Below are 26,245 nucleotides of genomic sequence, written 5' to 3' on the forward strand. Positions count from 1 at the left end.
CTAGTGCCACATAAATAAAGTACATGCCCACTTTGCATTAACACTCCGATATCACCTTTGAGTAGAAAACGAAAGTGACCGCTCTGAAACTTAAAATTTTTATATCCTGATAATTCACATTATTTGTATAATACATTATTTCTACATCATAAAAATATTCAACTATGTATTTCTTGATCAAAAACTTCTTTCGCTTGTCGCTTCTTCCGGTCGGACTTTGGTAAAATCTTAAAATCTCATTTGGATGAATATGGACTTATGTACAGATTAGAGTAGCTTTTTTTCTTCTTTTCTCCTTCTATATTTTGTAACAAAATATTGAAAAAAAAAAGAAAGAAAGAAAGAAAAATAAAGAAAAAAAGAAAGAAAAATAAAGAAGAGAATTTCCGAGACTTATGGCTCCAGTCCCGGGTGATTTCATGCTTTTCAACGCCCCTAAAGCACTAAAATTGATATTACTATATACTTATACATATATATAAAGAAAACTAGAAAAGAATACAGAAAAATAAAAAAGTAAAAGAAAAAAAAATATTTAAAAGGGTTTTTAACAACAAAAAAAGACTAAAAATCATTAACAATTTTAACAAATAATAATTATAATTAAAAATAATTTACAATGAAAATATATCCTTTTTTTTTACCCACACGAAATATAAATTTTTGCGGATATAATCATGTGGATCCTATGAAATCAACCCTTTTTTGAAATTATATACTTTTCTGAAAGTTTGGATTTCAAAACCAGATAGTTTCCTTTGTTTCCCTTTAAATTTTTATTTGATGAAGGATGACAAAAAAAAAAAAAAAANAAAAAAAAAAAAAGCAGCTCTTATAAAAGTAACGCTTTTTTCTTCGGAAAAAACTGAATTTTTTGTTTAGGTAAGTGAAAAATTTTCATTTTCGAAAATTCAATATCTAAATTATCCTATTGAGTATCCTAATTGAGTATAAATGTCTAAATGATGACATTTTAAAATTTTTATGTTATGAAAAAACGTGGGTAAAAGTACTTGGTATAGATAAGCATGGGCGTTGCGACCGCGGAGGGTCCGAGGGACCGGAACTTCTCAATATTTGGGGAGTCAGAACCCAATATTTGACGAAAAAAATTTCTGTTTTATTTTCTATAAAAAATAAAATATTTTCTTTTGGCATAAAAATTATTTTATAAAAAATTCATTACATGAAAAATTTTTTTTTTCAAAAGGTAATACAGAAATAAAAAAAATACGAACTGCATAAAAAATAACAAAATAAGGACTTGCATAAATAATATTATAATATTATTGTTATTGCTTTCTCAAAAAAAAAAAAAGAAAAAAGAAGAGAAAAAAAAGCTCCCTTTGTCTAAAGAATATTGAATGCAAAGAATCCTTTTGCTTACTAAAAAATATCCGCTTATTTACTGTACACTATGAGAAATATTGCCTCATCATTTGAACACTTTTCAGAAGCATAAGATATCTACAATATAATTTCCAATTTCTAAGCATAAATTGTCACTAGAAATGTACAGTCTTGCATTGAGGTTCTTTGCGTCACTCCAGCCATTTAATTTCCTTAGTTTATGTTCACCCTTTTCCGAAAACGGTCAAGCATATTAGTAGTCAGTCATAGAGCTTTTGCACTAGTATATGTGCATTTTTTAATATTTCTCAAGAAATATTTAAAGTTGAAGTTTTAAATTTTATGAAGTCTTAATAAAGTTTTAAATTTTATTGAAAAATAAAATTTTAAATTTTATTTTACAACAAAATGTACAACTTTTAGAAGTGTGAGATGCCGACAGCAAATTAAAAACGGAAAATAGTTTTTTTAAGCACCCTATGTGAAAAAACGTAGCAAAATATTTGTAACAATTATTTTGTTTAATAATTGCACGATGTTTCGTAATCCTAGCTTAAATATTTATGGAGATATGTAAATTTTTATAAAAAACTAATTTTTTTGTCTTACGTTTTTTTTTATTTTTATTTTTTTTGTTGTTGCTATAACTTTAAAAATATTCAATAAAATGAAACAAAATTCTTAGGGCAATTTAAAATTAATAAAAAAAATTTGAACTTTCTTTTAATTCATTTTGAGCTTTATTTGAAAAAGTACGAAAACTACTTAAAAAATTGCTTGATTTTTTTTTAAAATTTTAAAAGAACTTTTGAAATAAATTTGCTATTTTTGTAGTTTTTCTTCTTCGCTATTATAAATCAAAGTTTTTAAAAAAGTTCCCTGTTTTTCCTTTTTATTCCTTTTCTTGTTGTTTCCGTTGTATTTTTCTCTTAATATACATATTGTATTTATTTGTGTTCCACCACTTCTTGAATTTTTTTTTTAAATCTTACGTGTAACAAAAACTAAATTAATTTAGTTTAAGGAAATCTAAACAGAATCAAGTTTAGATGATTTTTCTCAACTTATGAATATCCCAACTTAAGGATATGTAAGAGATAAGTTATAAGCATTGTATTATAAAAGAGCAAATTTTTAAAATTTTTGTGTTTGTAACATGATTAAATAAAGATTAAAATATGTTCAATAAGATTAAATTTTTTTATGTAAGTTAAGTATATCACAATCGTTGCACAATTCCTTAAATAATTCTTTTTTTTTTACTGGCTTCTACAGTATTGTTTCCCCTTAATATGAAACTGACTAAAATGAAAATGAAGTAAAATTCAGTGTTTTAATTATCACCAACTCTCTCCTGTAGTGTCTTATGAAATGAAATTAGATTTAAATGCGAAAACACTTATATCTACCTTTTATAAAAAAAAGTCATATCAATCTTATGGCGTCAAATGCTGTGGAACAGCATTAATAAAAATATTCCACAATAATATAGAAAGAATAATATGATATAGATAGAATTAAGATAAAACCTTAAATTTTAATGATAACATATTTTCTCACTTTCCGTAAAATGCTTTATCTTTGAGCTTCATTTTAAAATTATTTGTTTACTAGTAATAGTTTTATAGCGCCTCCAATATGTTACTTGATGAAAAATATTCCATTCTTTGAAATAAAAACCTACACAATAGAATATCGGCTTGCGTTATTGAAATGTTCTTGAAATCTGCTAAACAATTGCGCAATAAAAATAAAATCGATTGCCTGGAAAAAAATAATAAAACAATCCAATTGTTTTGCGCCCAAATTGAAGGCCCTTTAGTTTGCAACTTTTTTCTCCAAGCTATTTATTTCCCTAAAAAATGTGAATTTTTTAATGACTATTCTTAGAAAACAGCGGAAGAAATCAATTTAGAAATACACAGCTTGTTTCTCAAGTCTTTTTTTTTTCTTTCTTTAGTTGTGATTCATTGAAAGAAAATATTTGATTAGGATCGACGATCCAACAGAACTCGAAACTTAGCCACCGGAAATGTCGTATCTAGGTCTTGAACAATATCCGGGTTAATTGTGGAGTATGCGATGCGTGCGCTGCTGTCGGTAGTTTTGGATCAGTGGTGTTGTGCATCTTGTCCACAAGTGGATTATTAATTTCCCACAAGTGCCTTATTAGTTTAGATAAGTTTATTAAATGATGCATTTGGAGTTATGGAAATTAGTTTTATTAATTATGTGTGTATGTCAAGTTCGTGGAAATGAATGTAAGTATTTATAAGTGGATATATAACTTTTTTGCATCGCAAACCTTGTTGTGTTCATTTTAAATTGATTTGAATTAGTAGATCTAGGTAAACAAATCAGCAGCTGATTTCAGTGATGCTTCACAAAAAAAAGCGTGGTATGTAAGGGTGTTTCGTGTTAACAATGAGCGAAGGCTACATTGGTTAAACCATGTTTTCGTAATATTTTCTGTATTTAACAAAGTATTTTTATTATTATTGTCATATACGATTTTTTTAGAAAATTGCTGAAACAATTTTCTTAGTGCGTGTGAAGTAAACATCAATATTTTGGTTAAAAGAAATGTAAATATTTCATTCTTAATTGTAGGAGGTTTCGCTTAAATTGCATAATTGAAAACTGAAAGTGATTTTTTTTTAGAAAATGTCTTTAAGGGAGTTAAAGAATTTTTTTGTTCCCAATTTTTTTTATGCAATCCAAGCTATTAAATCTCAAATGCAAATTATATACAATCAAGCCACTTAATAATCATGCATTTAAACTTATTTGAAGGGAATTTAAGGGCTTATTTTTTTAAAAATAATATTAAGATTTTGTAAAATTAAAATGCTGATATCTTCTTATTAAGAATAGTTTGTAAAATTTGAAGTAATTTTTTAAATTACAGTCAGGTGGTGAAAAGTGGGGATAAAGACATCTGTTTTCTCCTTTTAAAGTAAGAAAATTAATTTTTTTTCAGAGACATATACTAAGATTTTGACAAGCATTTTTTTTTCAGTTTACGAACTTGATACTTGGGTCAATCCAACAATCCAAAAAGTGCCTGCTGTATTTTTACAATTAGGTTCTCATATTTCATGTTTTTGAATAGATTCATTTAACTCATATAAACTATCCTCATCAGTAAGAATAGAGTCATTGCTGTTTGATGAATTAATGTCGAAAACATTAATTTGCTTCTTATTAAAAGGAAAATGTTTTTGTGTTCCTGAGCTAAAAGTTTTCAAATCTTGTTTTATTTCTGGATTGGCTGTTTATCATAAAATCTTTTATGCCATAGCAATGACAAAATCTCCTTCTACTTAGTACTCCGCAAAAACAACTGATGTTTCAGTTCCACAATATCAAAGCCCAGTGTGTAAAACTATTAGATTTTGCGATGCACCATAATGATGTGCTTGTATTTGATAATTTGAGGTTCTAGTTCTCGCTGAAATCTACATGCATAACAGCTTCATTAGGTTGGGGATCTGTAAGCTTCAAATTGTTTCTGAATCAGGGGTCTGTTTAGAAGAAATTTGGGTTCGTTAACGGACACTTCTCAAAATATCTTTTCTTAAAAACGGACCTCTCGCAAAATATTTTAACTTAAAAACAGACCCCTCACAGAATGATTTTTCTTTTAATTGGACCCTTCACAAATTTGATTATCTTCATTATTGTTTTGTTAATCGAATAAACCCTTTCCAGGGGGGAAAACAAGAAATATGGATGTAAACGTCTTCGACAGACGCTTGTTCCATTATTCGTCCAAAATAAATATTCTTTCTTTCAGCGGTATAGGCTAAATGACAAATATTTGTATGTTGCATCTCTAATTTAGAAGCAGCATTTGCTGTTTACTTTTGGAAATTAAATTTTTTTTATTACAATTTTACAGTGCTGAGCATAATCTTGTATCTATATGCAATTTAAAAACTCCTTGAAAAAGTTTTTTGCGATAACCGGACCCTATTTTATGAAAGCACAAATTCATAAAAGCAGGACCCTGGTTGAAAGAATGTGACTTAACGTTTATTTTATATTCACAAATTACGAGAAATTTTTTCACAATTTTACAAAAACAGGACCTTTTACAAAGTGTCTGGACAGACCCCTGTGAATGTTGAATACTTGTTTTTTTGAAGAGGTTGAATTCTTCTACTAATTTACTTGCTAGTGTAGAAACTGGAGAAGTCATTATCATTTTTGAAACCTTCTTCGCACTTACTTTTTTCCCCTCTTTTTCACAAATCTCATTTTTATAATTCCATTCGATTTTTGCACCTGTGTTCATTGCATTAAAAGGAACATTCTTTCTGTGACAAGATGGACATTCTTTATACATGCAGTCTTTTGAATCAGGGCTGCATATTGTTGGGGGCAGTTATTTTAAATTTTACATTAATTTGCAATTTGCATAAACATGTATTTCATGCGTCAATTGGAGATGGCAAAGCATAGAAAGATGGTTTGCAGCAAAAGAAGCATAGGAGCAATTTCCACTTTCAGGGAACTTTTCATGTAAATTTTTCGTCGTATCTAATAGGTTTCTTTTCTGAATACTTTGTTACAGTTTCCTTCTTTCGTGCAGTTGCTCTACTGATGTCATCTCTTGTATAAAAACCTTGAAAACTTTTATTTTTAATTCAATATTTTGTTGTTGTTGCTGAATGGCTTTGAGAATTCCGGAATTCAAACCTAAAGCTTCTGAGGGGCCGTTCTAAAAGTACATACACAAAAATGGAGACATTTTAACCCCCTCCCCCTTCGTACATAAGGGCTTACACACCCCCTTGGAGTACGTACATTTTATTAGTCTACCCCACTTTTCATAAAAATTAAAATAATTAAAAATTAAATATTTATTTAAAATAATTTATTCATTTAAATTATTTAAGCAATTACACCCAACTTTATCTTTGAATCAATAAATAAAACAATCTAAGTCAAATTTAAATTTTGCGTATGCTTATAATGTACGTGCTTTGTATAATACCTCCCCCCCATCGTTCAAAACCGTACAAAATAGCAAATCCTCTCCCCCCCCCTTTGGGATGTACATACTTTTTGAACGGTCCCTGAAGCAATTTTTCTCATCTACTCTGTTCTTTTTTATCACCTGATTTGCCACAATATTCTTTAACATTATTTTCTTGTTTTTTTTCTTGTAAACTTTTATACTGTGATGACATACAATGTGTTCGAGCATTGTATTTAAAAAATTGGAAAGAAACCTTTACTATTTCAGGTTTATTAATACCAGGAAAATTTTTCTCATAAATTTTTTAGTTCTGCAGCGTTTAGTTAAATTACAATCCTAGTATCTATTTGTAATCTTTGCTCTATTTACCCCTTTTCTTAATTTTTCTACCCTTTGCTGAATTCTTTTACATTCCATTTTAAGATTTATGATCTCCTTATAAAGTTTTGTTCTATCTCGCCTCAGTTTTTTCCTTCCACTGCCAGTTGACTCTTTTTTTTAAGTTTTTTTTTAACATTTGATGTTAAAAGAGGTGAACTGTTTTGCTTCATGCACTGTTTTTGTTCTGCTTTCTTTGCACGCCACTTTTTCCTTGCTAATCTGTTTTCTTGCAGACATCACTTGCCAATCTTTTTGTTTTATAATATCTATCACAAGCCTTTTTCTTACATTCTTCTCTATTTTTATCCAGTTTTCTTCTTTCTCTATAACGGCATATCTCCGCAGCTATTAATGGCATTATCTAAAAAAAAGAACACAAAATTAAGAATAATCTCTCAAATATAGGAATAAAATTATTTATGGAAGGATTGCTATATAAAAACTTTATAATCTTTTAAAGTAACACAACCAATTATTAGTTTAAAAATTCTGTATTAATTTGAAAAAAAAAAAATAGTTTCTTATGTTTCTTTTTTATGGTGTAAGTTATAATTATGCACAAAATTTATTGCCCAAGTCTTGACCACTTAATAGCACGAAAAAGGAATTGAAGTCTCCTGTGTTACTTTGTTGTCCCTTCAAAAACATGGCAACACAGGAGACAAGTAACACAGGGAACAAACTGAAATTTAAATTCTCTAACAAGTTAATGTTAGTTCAGAAACATTACAAAGTTACGTGTAATTTTTCTTTTAAGTATTGTTTATAATTTAAATTTAAAAATAAAGAAAACTAAAATTATTATTATTTATAGTAAAAATCTAGGGTAACATAGGAGACATACAGAAAATATCTCAAAAATCCTTATCGTCCAATTTATTCTTTAAATTTCGTTTCCTGAAATAATGGCTGCTTAAAAAGAACACTAAAAACATAAGAGTGCATGAGTGGCTACTGTTGTCAACTTTTTTGTAAGTATTTCTATTGTGAATTTCAAAAATAAAGTAGATGTAACACAGGAGACAAATTTCTGGGACATGTAAATTTTTTTTGAAAGATATAAAAGTACTGAAAACTAATACAAAAAAAAACCCCAGCAAGTTCCTTATTTAGGAACACTGGAAGATAGTAAGGACCCTGAATTACGACTTAAAAGTCATATTATATCAAAGGAATATAATGAGAAAAGCTAAAAAAGTTTGCTGGGACATAGCGTTTTTTAAGATACAGTTTTTTTATAACCCAATTAGAACAGAAAGAAAGCAAAGTGATTCAAATTTTCATAATCATATTAAAGAAGAAAAAAAAATCTGAAATCTATTATTTAATGTTTAAATTTTGTTTTGGTACAAAATTATAAGAAATATAACAAGTAAGAGTGGCAGATTCTAAAGGTGTGCTTTATTTTTGGAATCACACCTATTACTTAGTTGAAGCTGCTGATGAACTTAGTTCTAATATCATTATATACTGACAAAAACTGTTAATTTTTGTTTGAGGAACATCTTAAGATAGAAATTTAAGCTTTATAGAAATATATAGAAGTTTGAGGAAAAATTTTGAAATTCTATTATGAACTGTTTTCTGAGGTAGAGTAAGTGGGATATATGGTTATGGTTAGCTTATTGACTAATATGATAGGGATATTTTTTTTACATCTGTGTTAACTAAATTAAATATAAAATGTTTTATATTTAATAATAAAATAGCCTACACAGTAATTTTAAGGGAATATTTCTGTATTGTGGACTGCCATGCCAACTACAGTCGGCAAGACTCCAAATTGGTTTTAAATGAGAAAAAAAGAAAAAAAAACATGTAGAGGTTTGTTCAGGAGTAGCTACGAGTTATAATCTTGAGTTGGTCCCTTCTGTGACGTTTTTGCAGGTTCACACGGGCCACTGCCCGAAAGTTGCAAAGACTAGGTGATTATTCTTCCACAGATCACAGTATGGAAATCTTCTGAATTTTGACACTGAAACGTAATTTGTGGAGATATCGGTGTCGTGACCTGTGGCTGATTAATCATCAAGTCTTGGTAACTTCCTGGCAGCAACCTGTGAAAAAACTAAAAAAAAATCATAGAAAGTGACCAACTGAAAGGGTATAACTCGTAGTCAACCCGGGCTAGCATCTTATTATTCATTTTAATTTCTGAATATATATTTGATGTTTCACAAGTAAATGAAAACTGGAAATTAACAAATAGTAATTCAAGTTAGAGACAGGCAACTTTGAAACTGACAGCTTTTTGTTTATCAGGAAAAGTTTACATGCTACAAAAAAATTCCAATTTTCGTTTTCTTGATCATTCTGAAATATAAGTGTTATATGCTGACTAGGGAAGTTCAATATTATCATCATGAACTTTTAAAGCGACTGATGTCTTCCACATTTATGAAAACAAAACCAACTATCGTGGAGAAATCTAATTACATGTGTGATTTCAAGTACAAGAAAGATTTCCAGAAAACCTTTGTAGAAAAAAAAAACTTGCTACTCTAGAGGAGGGGTGTCCAAGTTCCTTAATAGTCGAGCCATTTTTAAAAATTTGAAATTTTTCTCGAGCCGCAATTAAATACGTATTTAAAAGGTATGCAAAAAAGGTATTAAAAAAATTTTTTTTGACAGAAATTATATTTATTGAAAACATATAAATAAAAGTACAAAATATGTGTATTGAATTTAAATATTAAAAATTTAACGCATTTATCTTACTTTTTTTAAAAATTCTTTAAAATTTGGTGAATAATTGGTGACAGCACTTTTCAATAATTCTTTGAGATGCTGGTTAGTTAATACTGATAGGTGTTTGGATTTCACGAATTTTAAACTGGAATAAAAGGAAAAAGAATGGAATAAATGAATGAGTAGAAACGTATGAAAACTGCCAATTGCGGAAGATCTGTGATATCTGTCGATTCGTCAAGGAACGATAATAACTTTTAAAAAATAAAATAGCACAAAAATGAAAAGGGAACTTGGGTACATTTATCGAAAAGCCACAAATAATCCTTCAAAGAGCTGCATGTGGCTCGCAAGCCGCAGGTTGGTCACCCCTGCTCTTGAGCATCAGATGCAATTCTTATAAACGCTCCGCCAACGAAGCATTCTCATTATGTTTATTGACTTACCTACATAAGATTTGCACCAATCAGATGAGAAAAACTAGTTTCAATTAAACCTTGTTTCTTCACTAAACTGATGCTAAAAGTAATTACTAGAAATTACTATTAACTACAAAAAAAGCAACAATGAATGTTTAGCTGTTTGTAGCATACTACTTCCGGCCATTGGCCTCAATCTATACTTTTCTAAATCCATACTAATATTTACATTTATTTATTACTAATGTTATTTATTTTTAATTAGTTATTCAGTTTAGATTTTCTTAAGTATTTTTAAAATACATTGTTTTATTTTCAGATAAACCTGAAAAACTTTCAGATTTTAAAGCTAAACTTGCAAAAACAGTAAAAGCTCCTCCTGCTTCTGCAGATCTTATATTTGAAAAGAATGTGTCTATATCTGAATTAGGAATAGATCTTCCACCAGGAATGGCAAATGATACAGTTAGTTATGATTTTGATTTTAAATTTTTTTTTTCTTTTTGAGTATAGCTTATGGTACCTCATGACATATGTTTAATATGTCATGAGCTATCATATGTTTTATATTTTTATCATATGTTTTATATGTTCATATACATGTTTTTGTTGTTTGAAATGAACATTTATTAAAAATCTGATGTAACAAGTGGCAGTATCCTAAATAGACTATAATAAACTTGAATATTGTACCTTCGTTAAAGACTGTTTAGAACAGGGGAAAAAACTGGAAAGTTAAAAAAATAATTAACATTTCTTTTTACTTTCATTTGATTTTTATTATGTTAGTTAATATTTTTTCTTCCACCATTTGCAATAGAGTAATAGCTAAGTAAGTATAATTTGGTAAAAATTTTTTGATTAAAATATATTTAACAGTAATTTTCCACTCTTATTTTTTCAATGATTCTTAGAGAATCTCTTCCCTTTAAAAACATTTTTATGCTATAATACTGTTGATTAATATTTGAAATTTTACAATGAATTTGCACAATGTAAAAGGTACATTTTGGATATGTACCTAATATGATGCTAAAGATAGACATGTAACAAATCTGTACCAAAAACTTAAACTTTTAACTGTTAATTTTTAACTTTCGTTTTATAAATGTGAAAACTTTTGAAGAATTAATTTTAAAAAATTTATTGCATTTCTACAGTTTGTTTCAAAATAAAAGCATTTTCTTAAAATAAGCTCGAAATACTTATTTAAAGTTTATTTGTAAATTGTCTGTGTTTCGTCTTGCCCTACTTTGTATAATAATTTTAAAAAAAATACATTAAAAAAAAATAATGAATAAATAAAATTGTCAAATTACTACAACTCTGCTTTGATATTGTTACTTTTTTTAATTTTTTGTGTTTTTAAAATATTAGATAATCTCATTGGTTTAGTAGCAGTNTTGTCTGTGTTTCGTCTTGCCCAACTTTGTATAATAATTTTAAAAAAAATACATTTAAAAAAAAATAATGAATAAATAAAATTGTCAAATTACTACAACTCTGCTTTGATATTGTTACTTTTTTAATTTTTTGTGATTTTAAAATATTATTGATTTTTTCTTGTGTTTTTAAAATATTAGATAATCTCATTGGTTTAGTAGCAGTCTTGTTGTTTTGCATTGTTAATAATTTTGTAAAGGAAAATATCGTGAATGAATATATATGGTGTAAGTTAGATGAGTTAAATTTTTCAACCAATGTTTTAAGATTTAAATTATAAATCTCACAATATAATAAATCAATGGTTAAAACATTTATTTTAATATCAGTTTAAATTTTTCATTAGTAAATAAATTAATGATTACGAAAACCATTCCATTTGCTTTCGTTTTTAAAACGAATGTTTAAATAGATTAGCAGAACTGTAAAGGAATATCGTTAAAACCAACATTTCTTATTATTACATATTGTCTGCTGCATGATTTTGTTATTAATCTTTTCTAGAAACTTAACTTAATTAAACATGATCACCAGCATCTCTACTACTATAACATTTTTCGGAAAATGCTAAAAGATTATATGAATATATATATTTTTTTGCCTGATCATATTAAAAAAAGAATCTTAGTGAAAAAATCCTGACAAACAGCACATCACATTTTTTGTGAATTTTGTTCAATAGTTTCTATATATGCTGTCATGGAGAAATACTTATTTAACGAGAGAAAATATGACGATTTCATGTCACAAACAAGTTACGAAATTGGCAATAAATAAATAAATTTATACTTATAGTTGTAGATTTGTAAGAAATTTGGTTAATAGGTGAAATTTTTAAATTTGCTTATGAATGAAAAGGGAACTAATCTAGGCTTCTAGAGCAGTGTTCATTTTATCATATTCATAAGCCTTGTGACATTTTGAAGAACTTTAGAATCATAAAGATCACTATATACTATTAGGCATGAGATATCTAATAGTGTATCTTAAGTCAAAAACCCTTACGTATTTTTTTAAAAAATAATAATGTATAAGTTCCTGTATTGTTCCTAACACTTCATATAGATTTAAAACGACTTGTCAAATTACCTTTAAAAGCAGTCGTCTGAAGAAGCGTACTGCAAGTAGCAAGACTACTGTAGTTTCTATTTTTATGTAGTTTGTAGTGTGCACTACTTTTTACTACACTAGTAAGTATATAGTGTAAAAAGTAGTGCAATGAAAAAGAAAAAAAAACAGTAGTTAGTCGTAATTCCTCACAACTACTTTTAACGTTTGTTTAGTAAAAATTTTTTTTTTTTAATTTTCTGCATGGGATAGGTATAAATCTTTTTGGGTCTGTCAATAGACTCAATGAGATTGCCCTTGTGGCCAAGCGTTATTAATAAAAATTTGGCCGGTTGCTCTAAAAGCAGCAAGTTTCGTCTTTAATCCAGACTTAATAATGACTAATATATAGACTAGCCATTCTAAATGATAGCTAATTTATTACATTGGTCATACCTTCAAGTGCAAATGTACATTTGTGAAACTTCAAAGGAATACTTGATGTTAGTTCAATTAAAAAGAACATATGTCCTCTGTAATTTTTTATTTAGTTTATTTTTGTTAATGGCGAAGTGGGTGAAAGATGGTCTAGTTGGAACTTGGCTAGGGAGGGAGGACAAGACTTAAATCCTTATGCAGCAGACTGGCGTAAAAAGAATCTTGATGATATAATGCTCTTTTAGAAATAGAAGAGCATTCATTATACATTTATCAAAATTGCAAATATGAGATAATTTAATAACGTTACTGAAATTAATAATTCATTGTTGAGAAGTTGAAGGTTAAAAGAGCAAATTCGTAACGAATGCTGTAGAGTAACAAATTGGCTTCTGTTAACGTGAATAATTATTTCTTAATTCCTCATCTTTAAATTGGCTAATTTTTGTTCAAAATAATTTAGAACATGGGTGTAAATTTAGTACTCTAACAAACTTTGCTCCCTAAAAGTAGTGAAGCAGTATTTACATATCGAAAGTTAGTTAAAAAGAAAGTTGTAGTTAACTACATTTGTAATAAAGTAGTTGTAATTGAAGTTAACTACGATAAAAAATGTAATTGTGGTTTTTAAATATATTGTAATTATTTTTTTATTAAATCATTGTTTTCAAAAATATTAGTACCATTATTTTAGCTCGTAATTAGTTTTTGCATGTTTTATTATGCTCATATAATATATTTTTTTGTTTTTATATTATAACATTAATTTGATTTTAATTTAGGAAATGGTAAAAAAGTAAGTTAACAATATCATCACTATTTTACATTTTTAATTTACTTTCAGTGCATTTTATGATCTTAAAAATTGAATTATGTTTACTTATTAATGACTATTATTTGCATCATCTTTTTCTATTCTAAAAATTTTCTGTTTTATATTTGTTTAAAAATAATTATCTAAAATATAGCAATATACCTACTTTAACACTTTTAGTACAATATGTACTTGCACTAGAATCTCGATCAAGGGTATATTTATGACACACAATCAGGACTGATCTCCTCCCCAAAAAATCATAAAGAAATTTGCATATTTTTCCCTTTCTAAACCCTTGAAAGTAAGCAAACTTATTAAATCATATTAGATCTTTCTGTAGTGAAAAGGTAGCTTTAGTTAATTATCCAAAGTTTATGTGTGCTAACTGGCAACGCCTTGAATGTTGATGTTTTCTGTTTATGCTTACTCCGTTTTGTAATTATCTCTTTATTGCTGATTAAAGCTTTTTATGGGATTATTTCAGTGTTCTTCTTACCACATTTTAATCAGCAATAAAACTATTTTCACACTCACTAATTGATTGACTAAGCAGAATGGAACTTTTGAAACCAGAACGCTTTGATGTCGATCCAACATGTACCGGTACTAAAAGCAGATGGGTACACTGGAAAAGAAGCTTCTCAAATTACGTGGTGCAAGTAAACTATTCAACTGACAACAAATTTGAGTTACTTTGTAATTATGTGACAGCTAACAATTTTCACTACATAACTGACTGTGAAACTTATTCAAAAGCTGTTGAAGTTTTGCACTCACTATTCATCACTACATGCAGTGAAATATTTGTAAAACACAGTTTAGCCTCTAGAACGGAGTAAAATGGTGAATCTATTACTGAATGCCTTCAGATCCTTAAACAATTGAGCAAAGACTAAATTTAAGGCTATAACCCCCGATAAGTATAAAGATGTATTTATAAATGATGCCTTCATACGAGGTTCAAAGAACTACATGAACGACAGTTGGAAAATACCACCATCATGTTAGAAAATGCTTTAGACTAAGAAAGATCACTAGAACTTTACTCTTTATTATACTTGACTGCAACAAATGCCCCTGCAGCTGCTCCTATTGAACAAATTCAGCTGCCGCACGGAGTTGCGTATCAAACTCTTTTGCCTCAAGATGATAATTTCGAAGAAAATTTTCCAATATTAGCTGTCTCTGTTCCAACTTTGCTCTAACTGTGTAGATGATCATCACCCAAGAAGCATCTTATATTTTGTCTGATAAGCTAATTGCAGGAAATGCTATAAAAGAGGATATAATAATGATATGTGTAGATCTACAAAATCAACAGACCTTTCTCATTTAGTTTTTTAAATCGAAATTTTGTGGAACTGTGCCAGTTTAGTGTGAAGCTTTACACAAGTCGGATGACTGTAGTTAATTCATCCTTAAATTCAGATGTCATGTCACTGGATATGGTACAGTACAGAACCCGTTATCCGGAAATCAGAAAACCGGAAAACCAAAAAACCGGAACGAAATTCGATAAATTTTCCCGCCATTTAAAAAATTTTTTTTTTTCCTCACATGATTTTAGGATTTTTCTTTCTTTTTTGAAAGATATTTACCATACCATCATTTTAGAAATAATCATTACTGTATTACTTCATCGTTTTGTCTTCTTTTTAAGATTATTTCCAAATATTTTTTTTTTTAGTTGGGTTTAACAATAAAAAAAAACGGCTTTTTGTAGCGATTCAGAAAACGGGAAAAATCAGTTATCCGGAATAGCGATGGTCCCGATCGTTCCGGATAATCGGTTCCCTACTGTACTATAACTCTCATAATGTAAAATCATGTAGGTATATAATATTAAAATTCTAATAATGAAAAATCATGTTGATATTCTAATAGGTCATGACCTTTTGAGTAACCGTTCTTCAGTAGAAATTTATTTTCTATTTTCAAGGTGATAGACTCCCTTTGAAAATTTGTTCTTTGGCCACCACTCAAGTTTCAGTTACATCTCTATCCTCTCGCTGTAAACCAGTAACTAGCACCACTAAATTAAGGTGACAAATGAATGTTAAGTCTTTCAATTCTGTAGAAGTAGGAGAAACTACTTATTGAAGGTGCGATTGAACCAAGCAGCTACCCATGGAGAACCCGTATTCATTGTAAAGAGAGACAATCATAAGCCGAGGATGGTTGTTGACTACTCTCAGACTATTGATAAATTTACATTACTTGATGCCAATCCCTTACCCAGGATGGATGAACTGATGCAGAAAGTTTCATTGTACAGAGTATTTTATTTAGCAATTTAGCACAATTGATTTGAAATGTGTCTACCTTCAGCTGCCTATTTTAGATTGAACAGTACACAGCTTTTGAAGCAGAAGGTAAACTTTTCTAATTTAGAAGAATCCTTTTTGGTGTAACAAAGGTGTCCCAGTTTTGCAGAGAAATACTGGCAGAATTAATCAAGGAAGAAAAACTTTGAAAAACTTTTCCATACCTTGATGATGTAACTGTGTGTGGTCTCAACCAGAAGCATGATAAAAACTTGGAAATATTTCTTACAATCGCAATATATGTATACACAGTACAAGTCCCATATCCGGATATCCGTTTACTGGAGAGTCTCTTTTCCAGACCCTTTTTAACAATCAAACAAAACTTCTTTCTTTTAAAAATTTTTTTTATGCATGCAACCTGTTCAAAAAAGTATGCAGGAATAAGAATCTTCCACTTTTATTCCTATTTTCACTACAACGTGAAAAAAACTTGAATATCACAGAAATTGCTGTATTTTCTATGTCACGTCACGCAAAAAAGGATTATTACTATGAAGAATCACGCACTCAATTTTAGAGCTTGCAAAAATTTCACATTATTAAAAAATTGTGGATTTGAGATGAAATTGTCACGACTAAAACTGGTCATTATTTGATTATTTAAAAGCACGATTCAGATTTCTCGAATCGTAAAAAATATATTAAAATTGAAATCAAAATTTTAAAAACTATGTGGAAATCCCAAACTGCTAAAAATACAGTTGACAAAACCAAGCCAACAGTAAAATTGTGGCATAGCTATGCATCAAAAAGTAATTCTTCCAATGTATGATTCGAAATTTCTCGAATGTGATAATGTATCATTAAAAAAACTATGAAAATCTGTAACAATAATTGACAAAAATGCCATCGTAAATGCACCTGGGATTGTGGGTAAATTGTCAATAATTGAGTGCGAAATGTGCCATTTGAAGTTTACTGACCAAAATACTATTGTATTAAGAAATTGAGATTTAAGAACCAAGTGAAAATCCGTTTTAATAACCACCGAATTCACTCTGAAATTATCGCAAATCGAGTGGATTGAAACTTAAGTACAAAATGAAGTAAGTGATTTGGAATTTACCAGTATGTTATGGTGGCATATTAAAATATCGAGGTTTTAAAAAGGTATGTATGTGTATATATACAAAACCTTACTTTCTATCAAGAAAAATGTTCTTTTTTTGTGAAGTGTGTGAAAATTCTGGGATATTTAATTGAATATAGGTAATTAAACCAGACCCTGACAGAAATGCCGCCATGATAAACTTGCTTATCCCAGATGACTTGGCTTCTTTACAAAGAACCGTTGGCATGTTTGCACATTACTGCAAGTAAATTCCTAAATTCTAGGAGAAAATTTCACATAATCCGACGAAATTTTTTCCATTTTATGCCGATGTTGTCAAAGCTATAGATTAGATGAAGAACGATGTAACTGAAGCATCATTTTTGACTGCCAAGAATTATTTACCATTCAGTGAAAGGACACTTCCTCAATATTTTCATCTAGGGTTAGGTACTTTGAGCGGAGTTGACTAGCCTTTAAACTTTTTCTCATGAACTTTGAGCGCTACTGAGAAAAACATTCATCAGTTTAAAAATACGAAATTAAAGATGTTACCTGATGGGCAGGCAGTTTGAGGTTCTCACAGACCAAAGATCTATACCATTTATGTTACTAGTGCCATTCCAGCAAAATAAAAAATGAAGAGATTTTTAGATGTAGGCTTGAGTTGGTAAACTATAAACGTGACATTATTTACCTCCTAGGAAATGGAAGTTCAACAGTAGTCACTATGCAAAGAATAGCAGTTAAATCCATCCTGAAGTTAATTTAAAGGAACTGCATAAAGCATTTTGCCACCCTGATATAACCAGAATGCATCATTGGACAAGAGTGAAAAACTTGCCCATTTTATTGGATGACATCAAACAAATGACAAATGCTTGACCATACTGTGATGAAGAAAAACCTTTGTTCTACAGTGAAAGAAAGCTGATAAAAGCAACTTTATCTTTTGAAAGGCTCAACATAAATTTCAAAGAACCTTCACCTTCTCATCCATGCTCCTTGAATTGAAAAGGTTTCTTAACTCTGAGAATTGCTTCTTGCAGGACCACTGCTTATAACCCACAGGGAGGCCAGTGTGTGAGGTATAATGGAAAAATTTGGAAGACAATCCTTCTAGTCTCTAAACTTAAAGCATTTAAAATAGATTTAAACAGTGGGAGAAGATGCTTCAATAAGCTCTTCATTCCATTAGATCTTCATTCTGTATTGCAACAAATGAAACACCTCATGAGAAAAAGTTTTCTCACCCAAGAAGATTCTTGGACAGTCAGTCCCTGCCAACATGGTTAACTTAACCTGGCCCTGTTCTAATGAGAAACCATTTGCGCCTTAACAAGTATAACCTTATGGTGCAGGAAATAGAACTAATCTATGCTAACTCAAACTATGCTTACGTAAAATTTCTTGATGGTTGCTTGACAAGTGTGTCGATTAGACATTTGGCTCCTAGAGGAGACCCAATACTAAAAGTTGATTTTCAGCTATCTCATATTGACCCTGAATCAGTGTCTTTTAATACAGACTCTGAGTTATCTACAAATAAGTAGTCAACTAGAGATGAGGCCGATGAGTATCATTCGATCTAGACAACTATCTTCAGATCCAGATAAGCCCCCTATTTTACAGAGCAACCACCAGTCTACCTAAAGGATTATATAACAGTGAAAGACTTAAGTGGAGGGCGAATGTATTGGAAATGTAGATTTAGTAAATTGTATAAAGTTTATGTTATGCTAACTGGCAATACCTTGATTCTTGATGTTTTGTGATTATACTTACTTTGCTGTTGTAATTATCTTATTACAACAACAATGAATATTAAAATAACCCGAAACAGGGTTATTTCAATGTTCTTTTTACCACCGTTTCATTTTGTATTTTTTAAACATCAGTATTAAATCTTATATTTTTGTAATTATGAGGAAGATAATTGTGAATGGTATAATGTTTGGTAAATTAAGGAACCTCATATTGCATCCTTGTGACTTTAAAAGTTGACAGATAAGATAAATCGCTGATGGGCTACAATAGTTGCAAAACTCAAAAAATCAAGTTTTGAGATAAGTGAGTTTAAAGTTGTCATTGCTAAGCAAAAGGCATAAGAAATGCTTTCGTTTGCTTGTGGAACTATGCCAGTTTACCTTCAAGTTAATTACCTTCAAGTTGAATAATGAGTTGTGCAAGTATTGCTGCTGGAAGAATGTGTTTTTTCATATTTACCCCTGATCTTAGTCCAAAACATGTGTTTTTTTAGTTGTGCCACTATTGCAGCCTATGAGCTATATAACTGGTCAATAATCTGCTCTTTCTTATTGCAAAAATGACACTTTATAACCAAATGAGTTATGATTCCTATAACATTCAAAATTGTTTTAATGTTTTCTTAAATTTCTGACTATTTACCAAACTATTGTCAACCGGAACTACTTTGGTCATTGCGTGGTTACTTAGGCCCCACGCAAAATAAAAGTTGTTTATTTATGCATTGGACAAGCAAAACAAGGCATATAGATATTCTAGGTCTTAGAAGGTAGTTTGTTCTCTGATTGGGGGTATTTTAATAGTTGTAGGTAATTTAAAACTTTTGATTTTGGCAACACTGGAGTTTTTGTTTGCCATCAAACTTTACATTGTAAACAAATCCAGTTACCAGATAAAAATAATTAATATAATTATTAAAATATTGCCTTTAATAACTTGTTACCATTGTGTAATAATTTTTTTTAAAAATTTTGATGGTAAATTTTAGCCTATAAAATCATAATAATAACAACCTATAAAATCAAGCTGATAGATAGGATATTCTTGATTTAAGAGTGGGCTGACATCAAAATAAAAATCAACTCTCCCAATCTAATAATGTGTATGCACACATATACTTACAAAATATTATTTTTGTTTAAATTTTATTTCTGTAAATAGTATTTGCATTTTACTTAATTCTTTTTGGCAGGTTGAATTTGACCATCATACTTACTACAACTCTACATTTTACTCTGATCCAGAGGTTGGTAAAAAGTTTTGGATCGACATCAATTCATATCCCCAGCCTATTGTTCACCACATGTTATCCGACTCTCATCGTCAAGCAACAGTAATTAATTTTCTTTTTTAAATTATTCTGAATATAATGTGTATCCAATATATTATATTTTATGATTCTTTCTCATGCTCCTACTCATTTAAGACATTTTTTGAAAAAAAAAAAAAATTCAAAATATACTCAAATGTTTTTTTTTTAAAGTGAAAAATCTTCAAAATATTTTGTGAAAATTCTTAAAAAAATGAAATGTTCTGCAATATTTCAATGGATGCATGCTACATGGTGGTCAGCAAAATCCATGGTCTCTGATCTGGAAAAATCTGGGAATTAGTTCACTCGTTTATATTTATGCTAAAAAATGCAATTGCTCATATATGAATTAAAATTTTTAAGTAGACTTATAATATGTGTACTTACTAGAGGTTACCCAAGGAACAAGTATGAAGAGGTGCTCAATTATTCTTCAGTTAAAAATGCATATGTTATTCCATCAGAAATAGTTTTCTCCTTTATCAAGAGATTACACCTTTTTCTTTTTTTTTTTTTGAAAAAAAAATCATAATATTATCAAATTGGAATGCTCGTCTTCCCGTCAAAGAAAGTTTAAAAAAAATTTAAAAAAATTTAAATTATGTATTCTATTATGTTAAATTTTATTTGCTAGTTTATATTATTGCATACACTGCTTTCTTCAAAATTGTCTGATCCCTAAGGAATGACAAAACTGCTGAGCAATTCCCTTAATTGCTGTGTAGCATATTTACATTATAACAAAATTTATAAAACTGCATTTTAAATTTTTTAAAATTTTTAATAACTTAAAATGTACTTTAAAGTCGATAAGTGATTTAGCGCTGACGTCCTTTTTATTTGACTTGGATTCAAATACCCATATTAATTAGTAATGCATGTTAATTAGTAAGGACAGCACTAACAGCAATTCCGACATAGAATATCCTAAGTGGTCAACATTGGAATTTTTGTGCCTTTTTTTTTTTCTTTTTTAGAATACTGTGCATAGTATATAAGTCCAACAAATTAAAAGTTAAATGAATCACGAAATACGAACTGTCATGTGTTAATAATTTTTAATTGTTTTAATTTTTTACAGTATTACAGAAAACTTTTGTGGATGGTGCCAAAATTTTTGCAAACAGCTTTTGCGCGTTATTACATATTATGCATCCTTGCCTTTGAAGAAAGCTATAAGCTTTCAGAAAAATCAAAAAATAAATATGATTTAGTAAATATGATCCTCTGCCTTACCACATAAGGAAGAGAAAACATAAGTTTTTTTATGTACTTAAAATTTATATTTTATTCTATAAGGAGCCATATAAACAAGCAAAAAATATTTTGAAAGGTTCACTTAGTTATTTTATTGTTATGAGTAAAAATGATCTTTTTTAAAAATAATTTTATTTGTTTTTCAGACTATCCCTTTGAAGTTTGATTTTCCATTTTATGGAAGCCTTTTAAAAAATGTAACAATAGCCACTGGAGGTACAGTTATAATTCTTTTTTTCATTCTCCACTAATGAATTATTTTTTTAGAAAACTTTTTACTTGATATAGAAATAAAGGAACTGTATTTATGCAAGCATTCTATTTGTTCATTTAGAATTTCAGTTCTATGTATGCATATTCCATGCTCAGATTCTTTAGTATATTTGTTTTGATATATATTTCTAGTTTATTGCTATATTAGTAATTTTAGTTTGCTTACTAACAGGTCTTCAATAAGTGGTGTATGTGTAAATTGTATTTGCAAACGATGATGTGTAAAGTTTAGAGACAAGCAAAGTATGCCTTACAAGTTTTTGCTGCTAGCCTTTTTGCACCACAGTTCTTAAAGATAAAAAGAATACGGAAAATGATTTTTTATTTAAGAGTCTAATACAAACTAGCATCATAGTTAAAACTTATTTGCAATTTTCTTTTAAATATTTATTTTCCTTAAAATTTCAGGTTCTTATAAAAGTTTTGCTTTAAAAGCTGTTTTCTCAAAGTGCAAACATTTGTGACTGCTGAAGAATATAATTCTTGATCTGTATTTTTTAAATAAAAAAAAACCCTTCATGATGGTCATAAAACATACATGGCAATACTTTTACTTTCGTTAATTGTAGTGGAAGTAAAAGTTAAAAGTTCGTAATTTTACCTGTATTTTCTTCCTTTTTTAATTTAGTACTTTACTTGTTTTTTCAATAATTCTTTTGGGAAAAATTACAAGTATTTGTAACGAAAATGTCGATAGAAATTGTTAATTTTTTTTTTTGATTTTTTAAAAAATTTTCCTCAAGAAATTTTTTTTTTCAATCTCTTTGAATGTTTTCCTCCGGACAATCTTTATTTTTTCTTCCAACACTCGATATTTAAAGTCAAGGTCACCAAACATCTTCATCGCCTTATTTCAGGAATCTACATGTATGCTTTTAAAAGTAAGTGTGTGGGGGGGGGGACATGTAACCCCTTGACAAGATAGCAATTTCGGTGAGAAACCTGAATCTGAAATTGCGAGCAAAAGACATTGAGAGTCCCCCAGCCCAATGTCCAGCTGTCTCCTGACTTATCTTTGGATATGCTTGTTTAACTTCCATTTTATCAGTTGTGAAAATCACTTTGAAAAAATGTTTTCCGCATCTCTAGAATAGATTTAACTCCTATTGAAAATAAGTGGAGAGAAAAAAGAAAAAACACATCCCTTCACAGAGGATGCCACCCACGATGAGAAATCCCTGTGATAGATACAAAAAAAAGGAGACTCCTTCTACGCATAAATGCAAGATTAATAAAATTAGTATTGTTATAGTTTTTTGAAAATTTTTGATTATGTAATACAATCTTTTACGTTATAGTCAAAATTATTACATTCTTCAGATAATCCTTATACTTTACCTCTTAAAAAAATAGAAAATATAATAATTTTTAGAGGACCCCTGATACGCGATTATCCACAGTCACTGTTTTTCCTAGATACGCCTCTGGAGGGAAGGCTAACAGTTGATGGTTTTATGAATTTGGATAAGTGGTGGTATCACTTTTCTTTTGGTAGAGGGTGCACTTTTTTTCCCTTTAGTAAATAATATTTAAACAACCAACATTTTTGGCAACTATATGTGTGTTTTTCTAAATAATTTCAATTATTTGTTTGATATTACCAACCAAACATTTTTTGCACAAAATTTTAATTTTTTGGCATGTAAGATTTCAAATATAAAATTTATGCAACATATTGAATCAAAATATAGTATGCATTAAAAAAAATTTCTGATGTTTTATTTCTTTTTTATTAAAAATATTTTTTGTTTCCTTTTAGAATTCTACCATATAAATGAATAAATTTAGAAATAAAAATTTTGTGCTCAATTTTTGATTATGAGTGGATTCGAAATTGAATATCTATGTCCCAAATTAAAAAATCGTCATTATTTAAATTTCTGAAATTATTTTCTTTAAAGTTTTAAGAAGAAACAAAACATAATTTTTAATTTAATGGTTTTCAAGAGCTTACCTATGTATGTGAATAAATTATTATTTTGTTTAAAATTATTTCTTTAAACAAAAATTACAATATTTATTAAATTTGCTCTAAAAATTATTTTCTTTCTACAAATTCCGATAATAAAAACAAAATTTTTAAAGATTTGAAATTTTAAAATTAATAATTTTATATGCAAACATTGAACATTGCAAATTTGAAATTACAATATTTATTAAATTTGCTCTATTAATGATTTTATTACTACAAATTCCGATAATAAAAGCAAAATTTCTAAAGATTTGGAATTTTAAAATTAATAATTTTATATGCAAAAACTGAACATTGCTTTCTGGTTTAGTTTTCTAGATATTTTCAACATTTACTATTTCAATAAAGTTTGGTAAATTTTCATGCATTTTAAAATTTTTTACATTTTAATTAAAATTTAATAAGTTTTAAAATAAAATTATTTATTTTTTCTTTAATTTTTTAATGAAATTTAAGGTTACTTTGAAGTTTTGATTTTCTTGAAATGTACTTTGAAATCATTACTTTTTTTGTTTTACTTTTTTTGCAATCATTACTTTTTAAAATCAAACCTTTTACTATTTACTCGTTGCTTTTTCCTAAAGTACTTGTACTTCTAGTGGTAGGTTTTAAAAGTAATGTCCTCTTGTATGATCATAAACTAGAGCAGAGCACAAATCTTTTGAAATATTACTTGAAATTTGTTTTCACTTAAGTGAATACAAATGACTTTGCTTTTTTCAGCACTTAAGTTTCTGGTATGCATTACATTTTTGTAAAATTAACCTACAAAATTCATCCTGGCATGCTTTTGCATATTATATAATACATGCAAGTGATTGTTTATTTTGTATGTTGCAGGTTTTTTGTACACTGGTGACTATTTGCATAATTGGATTGCTGCCACCCAGTACATAGCTCCCCTGATGGCCAACTTTGATAGCAGCCAGTCTAATGACTCTTTCATCAAGTATGCGGATAATGGTAAATGTTTATTGGAATAATTATAATTGCCAACCAATGAATACCAAATGCTTAACATAATTTATAAATTTATTTTGGTTTAAACTACCCGATGAATGACAGATGGTTATTTCTGCTGTCTTGTGTAATGCTGTAATTGTAACTCCTGAAATGTGTTTGATCTTTCATGAGGAAAATTTTTATGTTCTTCTGAAATGACATTTTTATGAGGTTATGTAAAGTAGATTTATTTTTAAAGTTTTGAAATAATTTGGTGACCGAATTGTAATTTTTAAACACACCATTTAATTACAATTGTTGTATTTCTCACTGCATTATTAAAGGGAATTTTTTTTCTAAATGAAATGCTTTGAAAAATATAACTTCAATGTAGGTGTATGCTTTCTTGTATATTATTTTGTCCAAACGTTTTTTGTTTCAGCTCTGTGTAACCTTTAATATTAGCATAGCTTGTTTTTTCTCCTATATTTATTTTGGTTATTTTAGTCCTATTGTGTGAAACATGAACACAATTAGTGGTTAGAAAATGATTTTGATTATTTGATGATGAAACCCTTGTGAAATCATCAAAAATAATAGATTTTGGAAAACTGACTCAAATGAGAATTGAGTTTGAGGCTTCAAAAAACTAGATTGGAAAACCAGATAACATCTTTTAAAATTTACCAAAGTTGGCTTTCTGAAGATAAAGAATTCTGAAGTGTTGTGGATAACTATTTATGAGAATAGGGGCTAAAAAATTTGAAATTGAAATATGTGTCATCGATTATAGTAGGACCTGCATTTATAATTTGTTCTGATACCATTGCCTTCCTGATTGAATTTCTAGTTTGTTTGTTTTTACTTGAATAAATTTCATTTTATTTATTTGAACTGAATCTTCAATAATCCACTTAGTCCATCTCTGAAATGTGTGCACCTAAATCTACTTTTATGTTAAATTCATTAATTTGTTGTATAATTAAATTTGTGACACAATCATTTTGCATATATTTATAATACACACCTGATATTAAATCATTGGAAGATCAGCTGACTGAAATGATTGGTAAAACCTAATTTTAACAATTAATGCCATTTTTGTTTTGTTTTGATTTTAGTAATGTGGACTAAGTTTAACAACCAAGTGCACTAATGTTCATATTCACTGAGAAAAGTTTGTTTTAGCAGCACTATTTTGCTAAGTTTTGAAGAATTTAAAAATGTTAAGGAAATATTAATTTTAAAGTAAATGTAACTTTATAAATGCTCTGATATTTAGTTTTTTTAAAAGTTAGGTTATATTTATAAAAATGCATTAATAAGTTTATTTTTCTTCATGTTACAAATTGTTTTGTTAATTTATTGATGTTAAATTTTAAATGTTGAATTGATTTGGCAGTTCAACGCCAGTTATATATATATATATATATATATGTAACATAAAAAGCTTTTATTAATCTTTTTATGTTAGTTTCTTTGCTATAAAACAACTCCTACTTTATTACTAATTAATTATTCTATTTGAAATACTTTCTCACACTTTTAAAAGCCACATCCTGTTTCTAAATCTATTTTTAGCCAAAGTATGCATACATTTAAATAAAGATCTTTTTTCCCTTTTAAGCCGTGGGAATCACTCGAGCAAGTTCATTAACCAATTGTAATTTCTGAGATTTCCCTCTTTTCCCTAAATAGAGACATTTTAGGATTTTTTGCAAGATTTTCCCTACCAGAAAGACTGTTTGCTGATGGAGTAAACATCACTTCTTCGCTC

At 28.6% G+C, this 26,245-nt stretch overlaps 1 protein-coding gene across 1 annotated transcript in view; it reads left to right on the forward strand.

The window, feature by feature from the left end:
- The first annotated feature begins 3,405 nt into the window (after window positions 1–3,405).
- Window positions 3,406–26,245, forward strand: part of LOC107448552 (plexin domain-containing protein 2) — a 40,120-nt gene continuing 17,280 nt past the window's right edge. Inside the window, exons 1-5 of the mRNA XM_016063794.3 lie at window positions 3,406–3,611; window positions 10,142–10,287; window positions 19,905–20,045; window positions 21,428–21,497; window positions 24,367–24,489. Coding sequence (XP_015919280.2) covers window positions 3,542–3,611; window positions 10,142–10,287; window positions 19,905–20,045; window positions 21,428–21,497; window positions 24,367–24,489 — 550 coding nt within the window. The 5' untranslated portion in view covers window positions 3,406–3,541. The remainder of the gene's footprint in view (window positions 3,612–10,141; window positions 10,288–19,904; window positions 20,046–21,427; window positions 21,498–24,366; window positions 24,490–26,245) is intronic.

Source organism: Parasteatoda tepidariorum, chromosome 1, assembly GCF_043381705.1.
Source record: "Parasteatoda tepidariorum isolate YZ-2023 chromosome 1, CAS_Ptep_4.0, whole genome shotgun sequence".
Lineage (NCBI taxonomy): Eukaryota > Metazoa > Arthropoda > Arachnida > Araneae > Theridiidae > Parasteatoda > Parasteatoda tepidariorum.